Genomic DNA, 17,190 nt, shown 5'->3' with positions numbered 1-17,190 from the left:
ACGAAAGACTGGTGTCTTGGCTTGCCTTAGCTAGCAGCCTGAGATCAGAACAAAACACTGAAGGAGAGTCTCGATAAGGTTACGCGAGTGTTCAAGTAGGCGATTTAGCGCGTTACGATAACCACGACACGTGGTACCCGGTACAGAGAAGTCGTCAGCAACAATCGACGAGAGTTTCCAGCTACCTGTCGACGTTCCCGATCTCAGTTCTGCGTTTCCTCTCCCATCGATCGATCGCTCGAACCCCTGTCTCCTACGATCGCGCCGCTTCACGTTTTCGTTTCTCCGTGTTACGTCTCGCTGTTTCCCCTAACCGTTTGAACCCTCCGTCAATTTCGCGTACAACCGTATCTCTCTTACTTTCCGTTTGTCTTTCTCGCGATGTCTCCATCCCCGTGGAAAGACGCTGAATCTTCCTTCCGTCACAAACTGCCCCGCCTCGCAAACAAACAAAGAGAATACGATACACGCGAGAAAAACGAGGAATAACGTGTAAGATAATCGCGTTCTCTCGTCAAATAGAATGACGAATATTTCTTTTCGCGATACGTTCATAGATATTCGCGTAGATGCGTTTTAATGACAATACGAACAGGGTTCTCGTATTCGTCGACAGATAAACCGCATGTTTCGAACGTGCAACGTATCAAATAAATCAGAGAATTTAATCGATGCAAATCTATTTATTCGTATAAAGTGGGATGAGAGACGCGTCAGATAGAAGGCTCCGCGTTATCCCGTCGCGATATCGGTTTGCATTCGCTCTCTTCCTCACGTATCCGGCGAAACTATGTTATTTTTAACGAAGGCATTGTCGCGTAAATGCTGTTAGTCTGTACGAACGTGTCACGTTGCATTGTTCGAACCCGATTCTTTGGCGTCCATTGTAGTTCCCAGACGATCGTGTCGATCGAAAATACGATTCTCGCGGCGTTTTACGATCCGAAATTCGACCACGGAATTACTTACTTTTACGTTCTTCCACGCTCGTTCTCGCGTGTCGTATCGCACCACGATTATTTACGACTCTAATGAAAGCACTCGCGTGTGTATGTGTGTCTCATGCCAGGACTTCACGCTGGATTTTTACTTCCGGCAATTCTGGACGGACCCGCGGCTGGCGTTCAAGAAACGAGCGGGCGTCGAGACGCTCAGCGTCGGCTCGGAGTTCATCAAGAACATTTGGGTACCCGACACGTTCTTCGTCAACGAGAAGCAGTCGTACTTTCACATCGCTACCACCAGCAACGAGTTCATTCGTATTCATCATTCGGGAAGCATTACACGTAGTATACGGTGAGTGACAACGATTATTTCATTTCTAATTAGAAAATAAGAATATTCTCATCTATAAGTTACTATTAGAACTATTATACTAATAGAAGTTATAGAAAAGAAGCAAGGATAAATATTTTATCCTTTGCAATTATTTGGTGTCTGTAGTGAAACGTTAATCCGTTCACGATTAATTGTACATTGTATCTTAATAAGCTATCGGTTAAATAAACGATAGATGTATTTATTTTCGGCAAAACTAATCACAAGTTTTAGGTTGTTATGTCTTCTTCATTTTTTCTTTGAAAAGACCTGATTCTGCTATTAATAATTGAAGCCACATCGACCGACTCCATAAAATCAGAAATAGAAGAATACAATGATTTTGCAAACGCTGTTGCTTAAATGTATCTTAGAATTATTCGTGTCACCTGTTTGTAACGAAGGTAGGAAATTATTTGTTTCTTGAGAATTGAATATTAATCGCGTGCTTTTGTAACGAAATTAATTAATTAACAAGAAGTGGATCGATTTGGCTTCTAAGAGAATCAATTAAGAGAATGCAATTTTTTCTACAGGCTGCAAAAGAATTCTGTCCTAAAAGGATTAACGACGTGAAAATTTGTTTTGACATATAAACAAAAATTGGAAGAGAGTTCACCTGCAACTTTGCCTTTCTCAAAACGAAATTTTTAGTCTGAAAAACTTCACTCCAAAAGTATGTTGAAATTGCTATATCGCGTGTAAAATTCTCAGTGTGCAGAGGATCAAGTCTGATAAAAAGACGATTTCGATGTTAATACCAGCTTTAATTTGTAATTAAAATCGTTGAAAAGTATCCTCGACAAAGTATCCTGCAATCTCTCTGAACACAAGACGCAGCAGTATTTCGTAGCACGACGTCGGCAAAAGTCGGCGAACCCCTAAACGAAGAAGACTTTTCGAGTAATGGAATATATTTTCTAGCGTGAGGAGGAGCCCGCGATAAAACTGCCACGTTCAGACGCGATTTTAACCCCGTTTCGATACCCCGTTCCATTCAAGAACCGTCTAAACATTGGAGAAAGCAGTCGTACCAACGACGACAAATTTTCTTCCGAGGATCGGTCGTCATCGTTTCCATCCCCTTCTTCCTTCGACACTACGTCGTATTATCCCCCATATCCATTCCCCTCTAAAACAACGTCAAGTGTTCTGGTATTAACGGCGCTGCTATATTCACGCGATCCATGCATACCTAACTTTCCCGTGCGCACCCTTTCGTTGCTTTATATTACATTGCCTTCCGGATCTAGAAACTCAAGGCCGACTGAACGTAGGCGGAAAAGCGAAAAACACCAGGAGAAATTGATCGGAATGGATATCGATGTGTATATTTGGGCATAGATTCTCTATGGTTGAACGAATATTATAACGATAACCGTTGCTTGAAATTGGCAATAGTACGAGAGATTTGTACAAATTTCTTCTAGCTTCTTTGAAGTTGGTCCTCTAGCAACGATATCGATGTATGAATTTTTAATGTCGAGCAAACGTTTGATCGTAATTTTCGTTTATCACGTTCCATAGATTGAAAGTAATGTTTGCGTTTGTTACAGTTTAACGATCACGGCATCGTGTCCAATGAATCTGCAATACTTTCCGATGGACCGGCAACTCTGCCATATCGAGATCGAGAGCTGTAAGTACGCACGTGCGCGTGTATAAATGCATACATAACTGAACCGAAGTGACGATCTCAGAAAAGTTCGACACCCTCGCCTCTGTCCACTGTCACACAGACACGCTACATACGTTACATGGAAACATACGATTCGAATTTATCATCGGAGCATTAACAGTGTCGATCTTGCGAACGGCAATCGACGTTACCTGTTTATTTAAAATATCGTTCTGAACGCTTAATATCTAAATTCCGCTTGCTAATTTCCACTCGTTATATACTCGGTTTCGATGAAAGTTAAAAACATTTTATCGCGATGAAGTTGAAGTTAAAAGACGTTTTGAATCGGATCAAGGGAGTCGATTGCCGTTGATTAAACGCGACTCAACTGTACATCGCTTTCAAACCCTTTTTCAGATAAGCTCAGAAAGACGCTTCTGTCGTGTACATTTGCGTCAAACGTAACAGGAAAAAGAACAGATTATGAAAAAAACGAAACCTAAGGGAATCTCGTATGTTCTACTTTTACACGCTCATACGAAATCTCGTTACCCGACACCTTACAGCCCACCCCCTTCAACGCGACCTCCCCCGCTCTCTCTCTCTCTCTCTCTCTTTCTCTTTCCTCCTCCCACCCTTTCCCCGAATCCATGATAATCTCTTCTATTCCTTTTTCTACTCTGTCTTCTCCTCTCTAGCTATCTATCTATCTGTCTGTCTGTCTGTCCATCACTCGCCACTTTACACGCTCACTAACACGAATCAGTCACACGATCCGCGGCATCGTCGTGGATCACTTTCATTCACTCGGTCCACTCACTCACTCGCTCACTCACCCGCTCTCGCTCACTCTTATTGGGTTTTCTATACCATTCACGATGACTGTTTTACCTACGTGACATCGTGAACTTGCCGAGGCAGACGCGTGCTTTCGTTGGAAAATTCCAATGATGGGCGAATCGAACAAAAGAGACAAGAAAAAAAGAGGAAAAAGAAAAAAACAACGTAAAGAAACTTTACACCGAAGGGGATGATGTTTCAGAGTTTAATAGTCGATCGAATCGCTCGATGGATATCCTCGAGAAAACTTTTATCCGAAAATTTGTCTTAACGCGTTCAACGGGGCACATAAAATCGAAAGGAGTCCCTGGTGAAAATCAATTTTTCTATAACGCGTATCCATTTATCCAAGCATCGTTCGCAAGAAACTATAGAATTCCGATGATCGTACGTACGTTCGCGTCTTGCACGTTGAATGCGTTACACAGGATTGGACGTAATTAACTGCCTTTTGAACGGATCAGGATTCTGGAATAGTTGCAAGGTTCGCCTATTTCGATCGTTTCGAGTCGAATCACGCGTGTGGCTCGGCAACGAGGCACAGTGTGCGAACAACAAGAGCACCTTGACGAGAAGCGTGTCCGCAATAGCCGAGACGGCCGTCTCGATCGGGTCGCCCGCTGTATACGCAATCAACCCTGACGTTGACTTCAGCACGAAAACGAGTCGACGACACACGGCTCGATTAGACGTGCCGCTACGTTTAGGCTGCTAATAGTGTTACGAGAACGCATAGAGAACGAAAGGTCTCGCAAAGCGAGAAACAAGCTAACGCCCCTGGTAACACACCAGTGTACGGTGGCACGTACGGGAGAGCTAACCCAACCACCTTGCGTGGGTGTAGATGTGCGGCTGCGAATTCCTCTTTGTATGTATGTATAAACGCGCGAATGGCCTGTGAGCGTGTGCGTATTATCACGAGCTCGCGCCGATTATCACTGCTGCAAATTGCACGCGATTATTGGGTGTGTGAAAACCGAAAGAGGATGCCCGGATGCTCACCCTCTCTCTCTCTCTCTCTCTCTCTCTCTTTCCTCTATTCGATCGAAGGGTTTCTTTCAATCATTCTAACAGCGAATCAATTCGAACGAACGAATTTTTCTCGTTCCACTTCGATCGAAGCATCGTATCTCGTTGGAGAGAGGGCTAGCTCGCGGTGAAAAACGATTAATTAGCCTTCGAAAATCGGTGATGGTCGAAAAGTGGGCAAACCGCCGCCTCGTTAGAAATATTTATCGTAAACAAGTTATTAACTCGTTAACGATAATCGGCCCAGCAGTCTGATCATTTAGCAGCCATTAAATCATTGCCCCTGTATCAATAAGTTCGGTAATTGTACTGTATAATCCAGTAGCCAGCTATTCGCCTCGGTTCTCGATAACGATACAATATGTATTATCGATGGTCGGATAAGCAAATAAATGATAAAACGAACGCACCTGGTAACCAACCAGCTAAATTACAACGATCGTTTCGCGTAACGATTCTGGCCGACGATTGTATAAGGGTTGAAACGAGGAGAAACAAGGAAAAAAAAAGAAAAAAAAGAAACAAAAAGGAGTCGTGAAACGCATCCGGTGCCTTTGATTATACCAGAAGTCTAGCGGAGATTGGTAATCTATACGGGGACAATGGAAAAAGTTTCGGCCTAACTCGTTCCGGCTAAGAGATCTATATTAAAACTCAGTCGTTTGCAGGATACGACGAAAGGCCGCCGGAAGTCGGACGCTCGAGATATCAAAGTAACTTGACCAAGTTCGTTGATTAGTTTCGCGGAGTAGAAAGCCGGATCGTGCCGTCGTCCTTAATTGCTGCAGCTTCGTCCCCGGCGAAATTATTACTGTCGTTAAAAGTATTTCTGTTCCGATCTGTCGCGGCCCATGCGCCATTCCCACCTACCGCTCATTCCGCTTCCTCACGAAATGGTAATTAATAACGATTAATATCAAGGCTGATACTACTTACGTAAATGGACGAAGCATCAATCGTCGATCCCAGCCAGCTCGGAACATTCGGCAAACATTCCACTTCCTGGAAAACGATATAAAAGCGCGCTCTTAGTAATACCGTAATGGAGGAAATGCGTGCAAACGCAACGCGAATAGATTCCAATCTAACTATAAACGACGAGTAATTACAGAAAATTGTTCGATGACTTTCAACGCTACTCGTTTCCAGAGTATTTCCATCGGTCGCTAATGTTCTCGCGTAATTTATTTTAATTAATACAACTTTATTCGTCCGACCAAATCCACGTTTTAATTCGGTCTAATTAAAACAATGCTCGCTTAATTATCGATCGAAATGTACTCTCCGTTACCCCGAAAATTCGGGATCGTCGTTACTCGTATTTAACGAGTTACGTAATATTTTCACCGTAACTATTTTGATTCGTGGAAAATAATGAATCCATCGTAGCCCTACGCTGAATGGACATGGAGGAAGGATATTAATTAAATTTTTTCAAACGCGATTCATTGGCATCGTTATTTTTAATCCCGTTATCGGTCGATGTAACACGCCCACTCGTTATTGTCGCGATTTATCGAGCCGGCATAGGTCATCAACGACAAACTTGGTCAAGCCCGAGAATTCATTTGCGAGCCCGAGTGAAAAAATAAACGACGGCCTTTGTTATCGAACCAGTTTGTGATGTTTGGCCTGCTACGTGGCGCATTAACGTTATTGTACTACCGCGTTTTCCAATATAATCGCGTTTCGGCGTTACACGATGTTGCCATCGTCGACGAAAGCGGACGTGCAATTTGCAGTAACTCCAAACGACAGGTAGTGAGCTCGATCACGCAGAAGTACGGTCAACCGTTGATCCACCGTTGGTGGATATCGAGCTGACCGACGTTTACGCAGCAAGGGCAGACGCATTTCGTGGTGGTTTGTAGACGTAAAAAAAAAAGGGTAAACATTTAAAGAGTAAAAAGTACATATCGAAAAGAGAAAAAAAAGTTGAAAATGTAAAGAGATTATCCTCGTCGAGAATAATTCGAGGACGAGTACGAGTTTCCGCATCTTCGATCGCAATCTGCGTGACATAACCGTACATAACCGTAAAACGTATTTACGAGCATCCTCCGAAGGGTCTCCACTGTACCAATTTACCACAATTGTGAACTATCACGTCGGTCTTAGCAAACTTTAGTGTAATTTCTCCGCAACCGCATACAGCGAATGTCTCGCTGCCGTGTCGAGTTTCTGCTCGATCGGGAATACGCGCAGAGAATATCGACTCAGAACGGAGGTATTCAAAGATATCGATGTAAAAAGTCGAAAACAAAAAAAAAGAGATGCGAAAAAGTAAATAGAAAAAAAAATGATATCAAACGACGGAGAAATCGCACAAAAATTGAGAAAACCATAGAGCACACGCACAGCTGTATATATCAGACAATTTTTCGAACAAAACGATCAAAACATATTATAACTTTGGCTCCGACGACGAAATGTCTTTACGAACGTGTGCTACATGAATACACACTAAAAGTCACCACTTTGCCACTGTCACAAAACCACCACCACCACTTGACCATCACTATCACAAAACCAAGCCCCCGGCCCCCTCTAAAAAGCCTCCGACATATAGCACTGAGCCTCGTGTCCGGGGACGTAGTAAAGGGCCGACGACGGCCAGCCCCGAAGGAGGCTAAACACAGAAAACGACGTGTCGACTACGGTGCGACCGAATTAAAACGCATTGTGCATCTAGCCCAGCGCATGTAAGAACGAAACGACTGCAGCATTTTAGCCACGACGTGACGTGCCGTGGCCCCGTTCTCGGTATGCCTATACATATTCATTTTTTCGAATATCTAGTTACGATATATCGACCTTGGAAAACCGATTTTCTCTTATTTTGTTAATATTCCAAAAACTGGTACCCAATTCCCCCGGCCACTTTTGCGTATGCTATTAATCATACTTATAGAACCGTAGTTTGATGATACTTCGTCCTAGATGAAAGTCGGCATGCCTTTGGCACGAAAATATTTTGTTCCGCTCTCTTAACCCAGGACCGAATTTTCGACTGCGCAACTTTAGTCGGCATCGAGTTTTTGCTTCCTGTTATTTATACTTGTGCGTGCCTTTAACGATCCGTTGAATGTGCCGCTTTGGGTTTTGGTGGATAATCTAACGCGTATTCACCAGAGAACGATCGGTTCTCGTTGCTTAAGCGAAGCATTTAGAATGTGAATATTTTTTTCCACGAGATCGTAGTAAAACGACTATCTCCCTGAAATTCAATTGAATATCGTTGCAACGGATCTTGATCTATCTCTTTTTAATTCTACGAATTATCCACAATGAAATATAAAACTTGGTCAAAGTTCCTGAAAAAGTTCAAACAGATAAAAATTCGATTTAAATCTTTTACTTTAAACGATACATTTCGCTAGTATGGCTATCGCGATTTGAATAATTCGCTCGTCTCGTTTCAAAAGAAATAGTTACCGCGGCGGGTACGGGCGATCGTTAAAGTAAAAAAATTGATCGACCGAATTCGATCCAGGCTAAATGGGATCCGATAATAGCATACTTTGCGAACGCGAATATTGCAAACGACCATTCCAACGGGAGTAAAAAGAAGTTAAATTCCGTGTTCAGAATTCGTGTCACTGGTAAAGCACAAAGCATGCGGCATCGGGCATGACGTACAAAATTACGTGGCACGAAGCATGCGATTGTATATGCTGATGCATGTATACATGTGTGTGCGTGTATGTATATTTTGTGTGTGTATATGCGCGAAGGGAACGCGCGCGCGCGCGCGCGCCTATCCGCCAAGTCCACCCACGTATTTTCCAAATCCCGCACAACCACCGCATGCCGAGGCACGAAACTTTTTTTCTTCGCTTCTCCATATCTACTTTATACACTTTCCACTTATCGTCTTATATAACCTAAACTTGGTACCACCACTACGATCCTATACGGTTCTCTTTGCTAATGTTGCCGCAACCCTCCTTTTCTTACGGTATTTCGCCAGTCACTCTGACCTCCCCTTCTTCCCCTCCGCACCCCTTCAACCCAGTAATGCTTAACGTTGCCCCAATCCAGGAAAATTTTTTTTTTTTTTAGAGAAGAAAAAGAAAAAAGACGTAACCTGTCCATTTGTAATCGGTTTACGCGTATTGCTACATTTATAATGTACGCTATATTGCTATATGCGGCGAACATCGGCGAACAGAATATTCTTTTACCGTTTATGAAAAACATTTTTTCCGGATATGGATGGACATAGAGAGTAGTAACTATATTTTATACCGATTAACGTCTCGTTAAAATGTAGAGAAATAATGTAAACGTTTTACGTTTTGTAAAATACGATATATTTTGTAGTATATGATGTATATTTTACGCTTTTTATCGGACGCGTTGACGGGTACGTGAAATATGAGAAAATTAGAGCAAAAGTGCGGAGGAGAAATGTTTGAAAAAATAAAAACGACGAATGGGAATTTCGTTTTCATAAAGCGGAAAAGAGATGAAAAGACGACGTAAATAGGAGAAACCAGTAAATCGTTTTAACCAGGTAGAGGAAAAAGGGGGGAGAAGGAAGACGCGAATAAAAGATCGATAGTTTAAAATTAGCGAAACTCTTGCGACAATTAAATTACACGGTTTCTTGCTGAGGGCAGCCGGTCGAATGTTAACGAGGCTAGCTCGTGCATCGGAAAACATCGGAATCAGGCTGGCAATCGACACACGCCAGAGTCGCGAACATTGTACAGATAAATCTGCCGAGCGGCAAAGCATTCGCCAGGCGGAATTACAGAGAGGCATTTACCGGCCGAAAATGAGCAAACGGAACGGAGAACGGCGATAGTATTTCCGTGTTCCAAAAACAAAAGCAGTTAATCTCGAATACTCGGTCGTAGATCGCTTAATCCACGTTTCGCCGATGTTCGCGCAATGTGGCCGACGCCGCGATGGAATGCCACTTTGGTGCCTGGAATGCGGTGTAACGATCGTAATCACCTAAGATTCAGTTACGGAGGAATGTTTCTCGGGCCGGTATGTGCACGCTCGAGGCCGCGCCGAGGAATTAGAGGAACATAAATAGGTGCGAATTCCGATCGATCGCGGAAAATTCGCCGTCGATCGCGAACGGATACGTTTTGTGTCAGCGTGATTAAAACGCACGATCTGTCCCCGCGTTCGATAAATTATTCCAACATAGACATTCGTCTATAGTTCGGTTATTATTTTCGAGAGATACAACTCGTTCCTCGTGGCCTCGATAGCTCGTACCATACTCGAAAGGATTTTTGCGAGAAGGATTATGGACGTATGGAAAGTAAATCGCCGAAACGATAGCATCGACGGATAAACGCAAGAGTTTACGAGAACTCGACGACGATTAAAAAGCGGACGATGCTGCATACGGAGGACTTTTTCTACGTCCATAAGAGACGATTATAAACGCTGCACACGCGCTACGGTTCAAAGTATTGTCGTTTTCGATCGCGTTTGATAATCGGCCGAATTGACTCAGTCAGTCCGGCCGACGATTATTTCAACGCCTAGCTCGATTATGCCAACGATTTTTGCAGCGCTGAAACGCACCTTAAGCCGATCTATACCTACGTAGAATAGAATAGAACGAGAGAGATAAAATTGTACAAAATCGTTGGATAATGGATAATGTAAATATAGCGATAGACGCCGTGTAGAAGCGGTTTAGGGTGCTAGATACAATGTTTTGCTTCTATCTACGTCCTTACCCTCTATCACCCAACTTGCCCAGTTTAACCTTGTGACACCTCTGCTCTCCTGAAAAGTCCTCTTAATACCTACCACACAAAACTTGAGTGTCTAATTATTGTATGTTAGAGCGAAGATATTTGTGTTCTTGTTCTCCCGGCAGTTGGATACACAATGCGCGATATTCGGTACAAATGGAACGCCGGCCTACAGTCGGTCGGCATCTCGAACGAGGTGGAACTACCGCAGTTTCGCGTGCTCGGTCACAGGCAACGACATTCAACCATACACCTATCTACAGGTAGATATCCCCCTCTTATTAGTTCTTCCTTCTGAACTTCGTCCAAAAGGCTCGCGCAGATGATTAAATAATTATTGACTTATTGTAACATAATTGTCACACGCGTGTACACGCCGTTATATACAGTACGATATGTGTGAAGCGTTCTTTTCTTTCCTTTTTATAATTCTTAGTTTTCTTGTACATGTATATATTTTAACATTTTCTTTTCTTTGTTTTCAATGTATAATTTCTTTTCTTTTCTTTTCTTTTCCTGTTTATTGACTCGCACCGATATGCACCGATCACCGTTTCGCCTTCTATCGCGAACACAATCGATCGTTCCGATCAAGGAAGAGCTTACCCGTTAGGACGAAACCGTCCCCGGGGCTAACTCATTCGACCAACCGACCGATCGACTAATCAATCGACTTCATCGATCTTTAAATCCACGGAACAAAGGACGAAGACGAACTCTCCCAGTTCATACGAATCCATCGTTTCCGACTTAATCCTCTATCACGGGTCGGAAGTGGACGACGTACTTATTTCACTTACGATCGATCGTACGATCTTATCGTCAGTTTTTCTATGGTAACTATACCGTATGGTAACTATCTCGATACCGTGATTCGAAAGAAGAAAATAATACCGAGTCAACTTCCGACAATCATCCACAACATCAAATCAAACCGACACGACGGGCTCTCAGCGAAATCCAAAGAAAAAAAGAACCGTACGACATTACCGTCATATTTTTTTCTCGATCGTCTCCGTCGATCGAAAAGATCGCACGAATCAACTACGAGACCACTACACCAAAGAAAATGAACAAACAAACGAACAGCTAATAAATTCCGCTTGCACGTCCTCCTGCGCTCGTGTTCGATCTTTATTGTCCCCCCGTTAAATGGTTCTCTCGTGAGAAAGGCAAAGAATAAGAACGAATGGATGGGACAGATAGATAGAGGAAAGAACGGAGAATAGAACAAAGAGAAAAGAATGGAACGAATAAAGCGAAACACGCACAGATTGAAAGAGAAACAAATAGAGAAAAATTAAACGTTAATCAAACACGTGTGTGTAATAAGAAAGAGAGGGAAATAAAGAGAGCGGACTTGTTGGGGTTTTGACGGGGGTGCGAGGTAAGTGGAGGCCCCCTCGGAGCTGAAACGCGTTTGAGGGCTTCCGCGAAGGTACGTACCAACCGCGGGGGGTCTCTCTATTTTTTCAGTCGGATACACGATGAGGGACATCCGGTACAAGTGGAACGAGGGCCCGAACAGCGTCGGTGTCAGCAACGAGGTCTCCCTGCCTCAGTTCAAGGTCCTTGGTCATCGTCAACGAGCCATGGAGATTAGTCTAACTACCGGTAACGTATGAATAGAACCCCACCCCCACCAACAACCAAAAAAAAAAAAAATTAATAATTCAACCCTCGCTTTTAACGGTATGGGTAAGGTGGAGAGACACGTTTGCGCTATCCGATGTCCGCAACCACGATGTCGCTCGCAGCAACGTTGCTCGACGTTGATCAATCGTCGATCGATCGACCGATATCTCTCTCTTTCTCGCGATCTACGGCCCTCTATGCAGATACGCCACGTAGCTGGGTGTGAAATCCTTAGGCTCGTTTCGTCGTTGCTTTTCATCGTCGTTGCGATTCCTAGAGATTTTACGTATTTTACGTACAGCGATTTCTAGTGACTTCTACTGTTACAAATTATTCCTAGAGATTTCTATCGTGTATTCTTAACGAATCCAAACGGTCCCGATTATTTCTAACGATCCCCGATGATTTATTCCTAACGATTGCCAGTGAATGTCAATAAATTTTATTATTCCTCATAATGCCTAACGATTTCGATTATTTCCGGTAAATTTCCAGTGATTTCAATTATTCCTAATAATTGCCATTATCTGAACGTACAGTTCGATCGTTACATTTGCATCACGTACAGAAGTATAGAATATGTTTCTGATACGGTGTAATGTAACAATCACATGTCGAAAGTATCAACGAGAAGATACCTCGATAAAGTTTTTTACGTCAGTAACGATCTTCCGATGAGTCTCGTGTCGAAACTGTGCTTCTTCATTAAGTCTCGAGTTAATATCCTTTGGTCGGAAGACAAGCGGTGTAATCGTCGTTCGCGTCGGTACCGACGCATCACGCGAGTAATCTCACCGCAAGACACGTCATCGTTACTCTCTTTCGCGTAGTATCCCTTCTTTGAAGTTCCATCTGCTCGGAGCTAACGACTGAGCTCATAACCGTGGGATCCGAGCAGCAATCAGACCTTCCGAGCAAATCCCATTTTCCTCCAGTGAACGTCGTTGATTCTTCTTGCGATTCGTAACGGAGAAGACGTAAAGCGAGAAGGGCTATAAACCGACGGGAATTCGCTGGGTGAAAAGAAGCAGCGAGGCAACAACTCGATTTTCTATCCACGCCGATTCCTCGTTCCGTCTTTTCCGCCTCGCTGCCGACCCCGCATAAACCTCTTTTCCTCGAGCACACGCGACATCCTCTTGTATTCTCGAGCACACGCAACAGATCTATCAACACCGCGAAAACTTTGCTTAACATCTTGCGACGCGTATCTGTCTGACGTAACGAAGGGGAACGACGAGATGGAGAGAAAAAGAAGAGAAAGAAAGACAAGAGGGAAGGGAAGAACGTCTCTCCTTGCCTTTCGTAGTCGATATGCATCGTAAAGAGGGCAAAGGGGAAAACGAAAAGAGAAAGAGAGAGATATCGATTCTAAATAGAGAAGGGAAGTATAAAAATGAAAAGGGGCCAGAGTGAAAGAGAGACATGAAAAAAGTAACGACAACTAAAGAATAGAAAGAGACATTTCATGGCGCCTCTCCGTCCCCCTATCCTAACTGTCGATCTTTTCATCGTAGGAAATTATTCGCGGCTGGCCTGCGAGATCCAGTTCGTACGGTCGATGGGCTACTACCTGATTCAAATCTACATTCCTTCGGGCTTGATCGTCATTATCTCGTGGGTGAGCTTTTGGCTGAACCGTAATGCGACCCCCGCTCGGGTGGCCCTCGGAGTAACCACTGTGCTCACCATGACCACCCTTATGTCATCGACGAACGCGGCGTTACCGAAAATCTCCTATGTCAAGTCCATCGACGTTTACCTAGGAACGTGTTTCGTCATGGTGTTTGCCTCGTTGCTCGGTGAGTACTCTTCTTACGTGCTCTTCTATAATACGTATGTACAAATATTGTCCGTTCTATATCGTTTATCTTAATCTTCGTATCTGGGAAATTTTATACCGCGTCACGATTTCTCCGTAACAAAGGGAAATTCTCTAGCGTACAAGTTCTCTCAGCAGTTGTATATATATATATGTATCTTGTTTTATTATTTGTATGGGATCTCTGTCTTTGCAGAATACGCGACAGTGGGTTATATGGCAAAGAGGATTCAAATGAGAAAGAATCGGTTCCAAAAAATCGCAGAAAGTATGAAGACAGCGAGGGAGAATCCAGGACCACCTGGAGTACCTGGTGATCACGGAGATCACGCGCCTAAGCAAACTGTGAGTGTAACATCGACCAATCTGTCGCGCCCCATTCATCTTTCTTTCCGATTAGAATGTTTCTGTTGCTGTCGACATTCCATACCTTTAGCCATGTAAATAGTTCGATCGAATTGATCGAATTGAAAAAAGAAGCAATTTCTAGCTGCGCAGTAGAATAGCGTTATTATTGCTAGCGATCATGTTAGTGCTGCCACGTTACTTTTCCTAGTCCAGCATTGCCTTTTTATCATCGTATACCATCAATTATTTTCGCTACTTTTTCGCAAGTTTCAAGTTTTAACGTCATGACACGACACTTTCGACCACGAGGATCAACCGTATAGTTTGTTCGCGATAACCAGAGGTTCGATCCTCGCCGCGCACCAACATGAAAAACAGAGGGACGAAAAAACGAAATATTTTTTTGTCGTTCGAAAAACGAGTGAACCGCGAAAGGTCAAAAGCTAAAAGGTTCTGTGAAAAGAATTCCCATTCGGTCGTGTTACGCCGGTCGATGGTGGCGGTTCGTGTTCGGACATGCGATGCACTATAAATTTTCTTTTAATCTCGGGGATTGTGAAACGAGAACGAAAAATATTAAAGGGAACGCGGGAGGAGGGAAAGGCCAGGGGAGAAACGACAGACAGAAAGAAGACTGGAAAGAAGGCGGTGCCGTCGGATGGATTGCATTGCGGTATCGCGCGTAAAATGTCGCCAGGATAAGGCAGTTTAATTAATTTTGAACTGGATTAATTACTCGCTCTTTGACACGCCGTGCGGGCCGCACCGCGCGCGATATAAACAAGAACGCTTCGTGTCGCACGGCTCATTTCATCGGCCGGTTTTGCAGCTTCGGAAAAGAAAAAAAAAATAGCACGCGGCCAAGAGAAAAGGAGCGAGGGGCGTTAATGAAAATGACACATAGATAAAAGCACAACGACGTTGCCCCGATGTCTTTCTCTCTGTTTTCTACTTTCAAACGTGATTAAACGCGGACACGAAGCTTGCATTAACGCGGAAACCGCTTCGTACGTCCGCTAGAATTCCATTACACTTCGAGCCACAGATTGAACGTAAATGAACGGTGGGAAATAAAGAAGTCGCGTAGATCTTAAAGTCAGGTGAGTCGCTTGATAGATTTGCGATCTACAGTGACTCGTGAAAGTATTTCGATATTTGCCATGAAAAACTTTTGCTTATATGTAGATTGTATGTGTTATGTGAACACTATATAATATATATATATATGTCGGGTTATGGTTAGAATTTTGGGCGCGTAACAACTCTTCACGTGAATTAGCCATTGTTTTACAAAGCCGAGATTATATTTACACGTATATACAAGACTACTACAAAATTTAACGAATAATAAGTTTGATGAATAGTATGTTTTACGAATAATAAGTTTAATGAACGCTATTAACAATGTTCTTGGGTTCAAACGAATCCACGGTCAACGGGATAGCTCTTCACTAAGTGTAGACTAATTCTAGGCGCAAAATACGATTGTTAAAATGCTCGATGTGTCACTCTCCATGGCAATCGCACGAATGCCAGCCTCGTGGAGATTTTTCTCGCTACGATTGCATTTGTTTTCTATACTCGCTTGGAAGCATCGAGAAGGTTCCAAACGCCGTTGCTAGGCAGTTTCTGCCTGAACTTTGATATATACTCGTTGGAAGCATCGAGAAAGTTCCAAACGCCGTTGCTAGGCAGTTTCTGCCTGGAGTTTGATTATTAATATAATGTACGTCCCATTATATCGGCACCTCCGAGGCAACATCACACGAGGCTAGGCCCGCTCCCGAGGTCGCATGCCGCCACAACTACATTTCTCGGAAAAACCATACAACCACCCCAGACCTCCGTTAGGCAAAACGTCCATCCCGTGACCGTGACTACGTTCGGCGACCAATTGTCACCTCGAGCCCAATCTCGCTATCTCAAATCTCGAACAATTACAGCTATGATAAAATCTAGGCTAGAGTACTAGAGGATGTTCCCAAAATTTCCAAGGAAAGGCTTCGGTTTTCCTTTCATCTCCGACATATATATATAGTATATAAAGTATCTTAAAACTTAGCTGTATAATAAGACTCGACTGTCATGATTATACTGTCAAAATGTAAAACCAAACTGAAAATATACGTAAGAATTACAAGATATTTAGTCGTACACATATATCTAAAAAAAATTAATCCACTACGTAAATAGCCATTTTAATCGTATATTAAGTGTTAAATGTGATCCGATTGAATATTACGATTTATTAATATAATGGATAATTGTCTGTTTAAATACTTCTATAATCTCTGCGAAATATACATATACTATATATTTGTAATCGTGCAAATGTGTAAATGTACTCAATACATAGTTGTACCGAATATTTTGCAATTTCTATATATATTTTCAGATTTGTTTCAAACATTATCAATATAATCGTGATAGTCGGGTCTCGTTACAATGCTAATGAAATCTAAGAATGTTTCGTATTATGAATACACGTAATGTATTCGCAAAAGATTTCTACAAGTATGCAAATAATTTTATGAGTCACTGTAGAATGTGAAATTACGGGAGAGAAAGAATAAAATATAGTAGAACTCGCGTTTGTCCATCCTCGATGTCGCATGCCAATCTACCAAAGTAAGGGGTTCTCCTCGAAAAAGGACACCCCACGCCGAACTGCCGTGTCTCTTGTAAGTGGTCCCGTGTTGTCCAGGAGGTGCGGTTCAAGGTGCACGACCCGAAGGCACACAGCAAAGGCGGAACGCTCGAAAATACCATAAACGGACGAGCCGATGAGGAGGTAGCGCCGGCGCCGCAACATCTTATTCATCCTGGCAAGGATATCAGCAAGCTCTACGGTA

The 17,190-nt window shown here is 43.1% G+C and overlaps 1 protein-coding gene and 1 long non-coding RNA gene across 15 annotated transcripts in view; one reads left to right on the top strand and one right to left on the bottom strand.

Moving 5' to 3' along the window:
* The window catches only part of LOC117158722 (uncharacterized), a 167,055-nt gene that overhangs the window by 136,259 nt on the left and 13,606 nt on the right, over positions 1-17,190 (bottom strand). The window contains exon 2 of the long non-coding RNA XR_004464456.2: positions 5,744-5,809. This is a non-coding gene — a long non-coding RNA (uncharacterized LOC117158722). The remainder of the gene's footprint in view (positions 1-5,743; positions 5,810-17,190) is intronic.
* The window catches only part of Rdl (Resistant to dieldrin), a 97,488-nt gene that overhangs the window by 66,767 nt on the left and 13,531 nt on the right, over positions 1-17,190 (top strand). For 2 of the 14 annotated variants that reach the window (XM_076622562.1, XM_076622554.1), the window contains exons 4-10: positions 1,070-1,296; positions 2,874-2,956; positions 10,659-10,796; positions 12,010-12,147; positions 13,686-13,970; positions 14,187-14,335; positions 17,043-17,187. In XM_076622562.1, coding sequence (XP_076478677.1) covers positions 1,070-1,296; positions 2,874-2,956; positions 10,659-10,796; positions 12,010-12,147; positions 13,686-13,970; positions 14,187-14,335; positions 17,043-17,187 — 1,165 coding nt within the window. Of the gene's footprint in view, positions 1-1,069; positions 1,297-2,873; positions 2,957-10,658; positions 10,797-12,009; positions 12,148-13,685; positions 13,971-14,186; positions 14,336-17,024; positions 17,188-17,190 lie in introns of all 14 variants that reach the window. The other 12 variants (XM_076622552.1, XM_076622549.1, XM_033337920.2 and 9 more) reach the window with 8 other exon arrangements.

Source organism: Bombus vancouverensis, chromosome 1 (assembly GCF_051014615.1).
Source record: "Bombus vancouverensis nearcticus chromosome 1, iyBomVanc1_principal, whole genome shotgun sequence".
Taxonomy (NCBI): Eukaryota; Metazoa; Arthropoda; class Insecta; order Hymenoptera; family Apidae; genus Bombus; species Bombus vancouverensis.
This window is presented reverse-complemented; position numbering and strand designations above follow the sequence as displayed.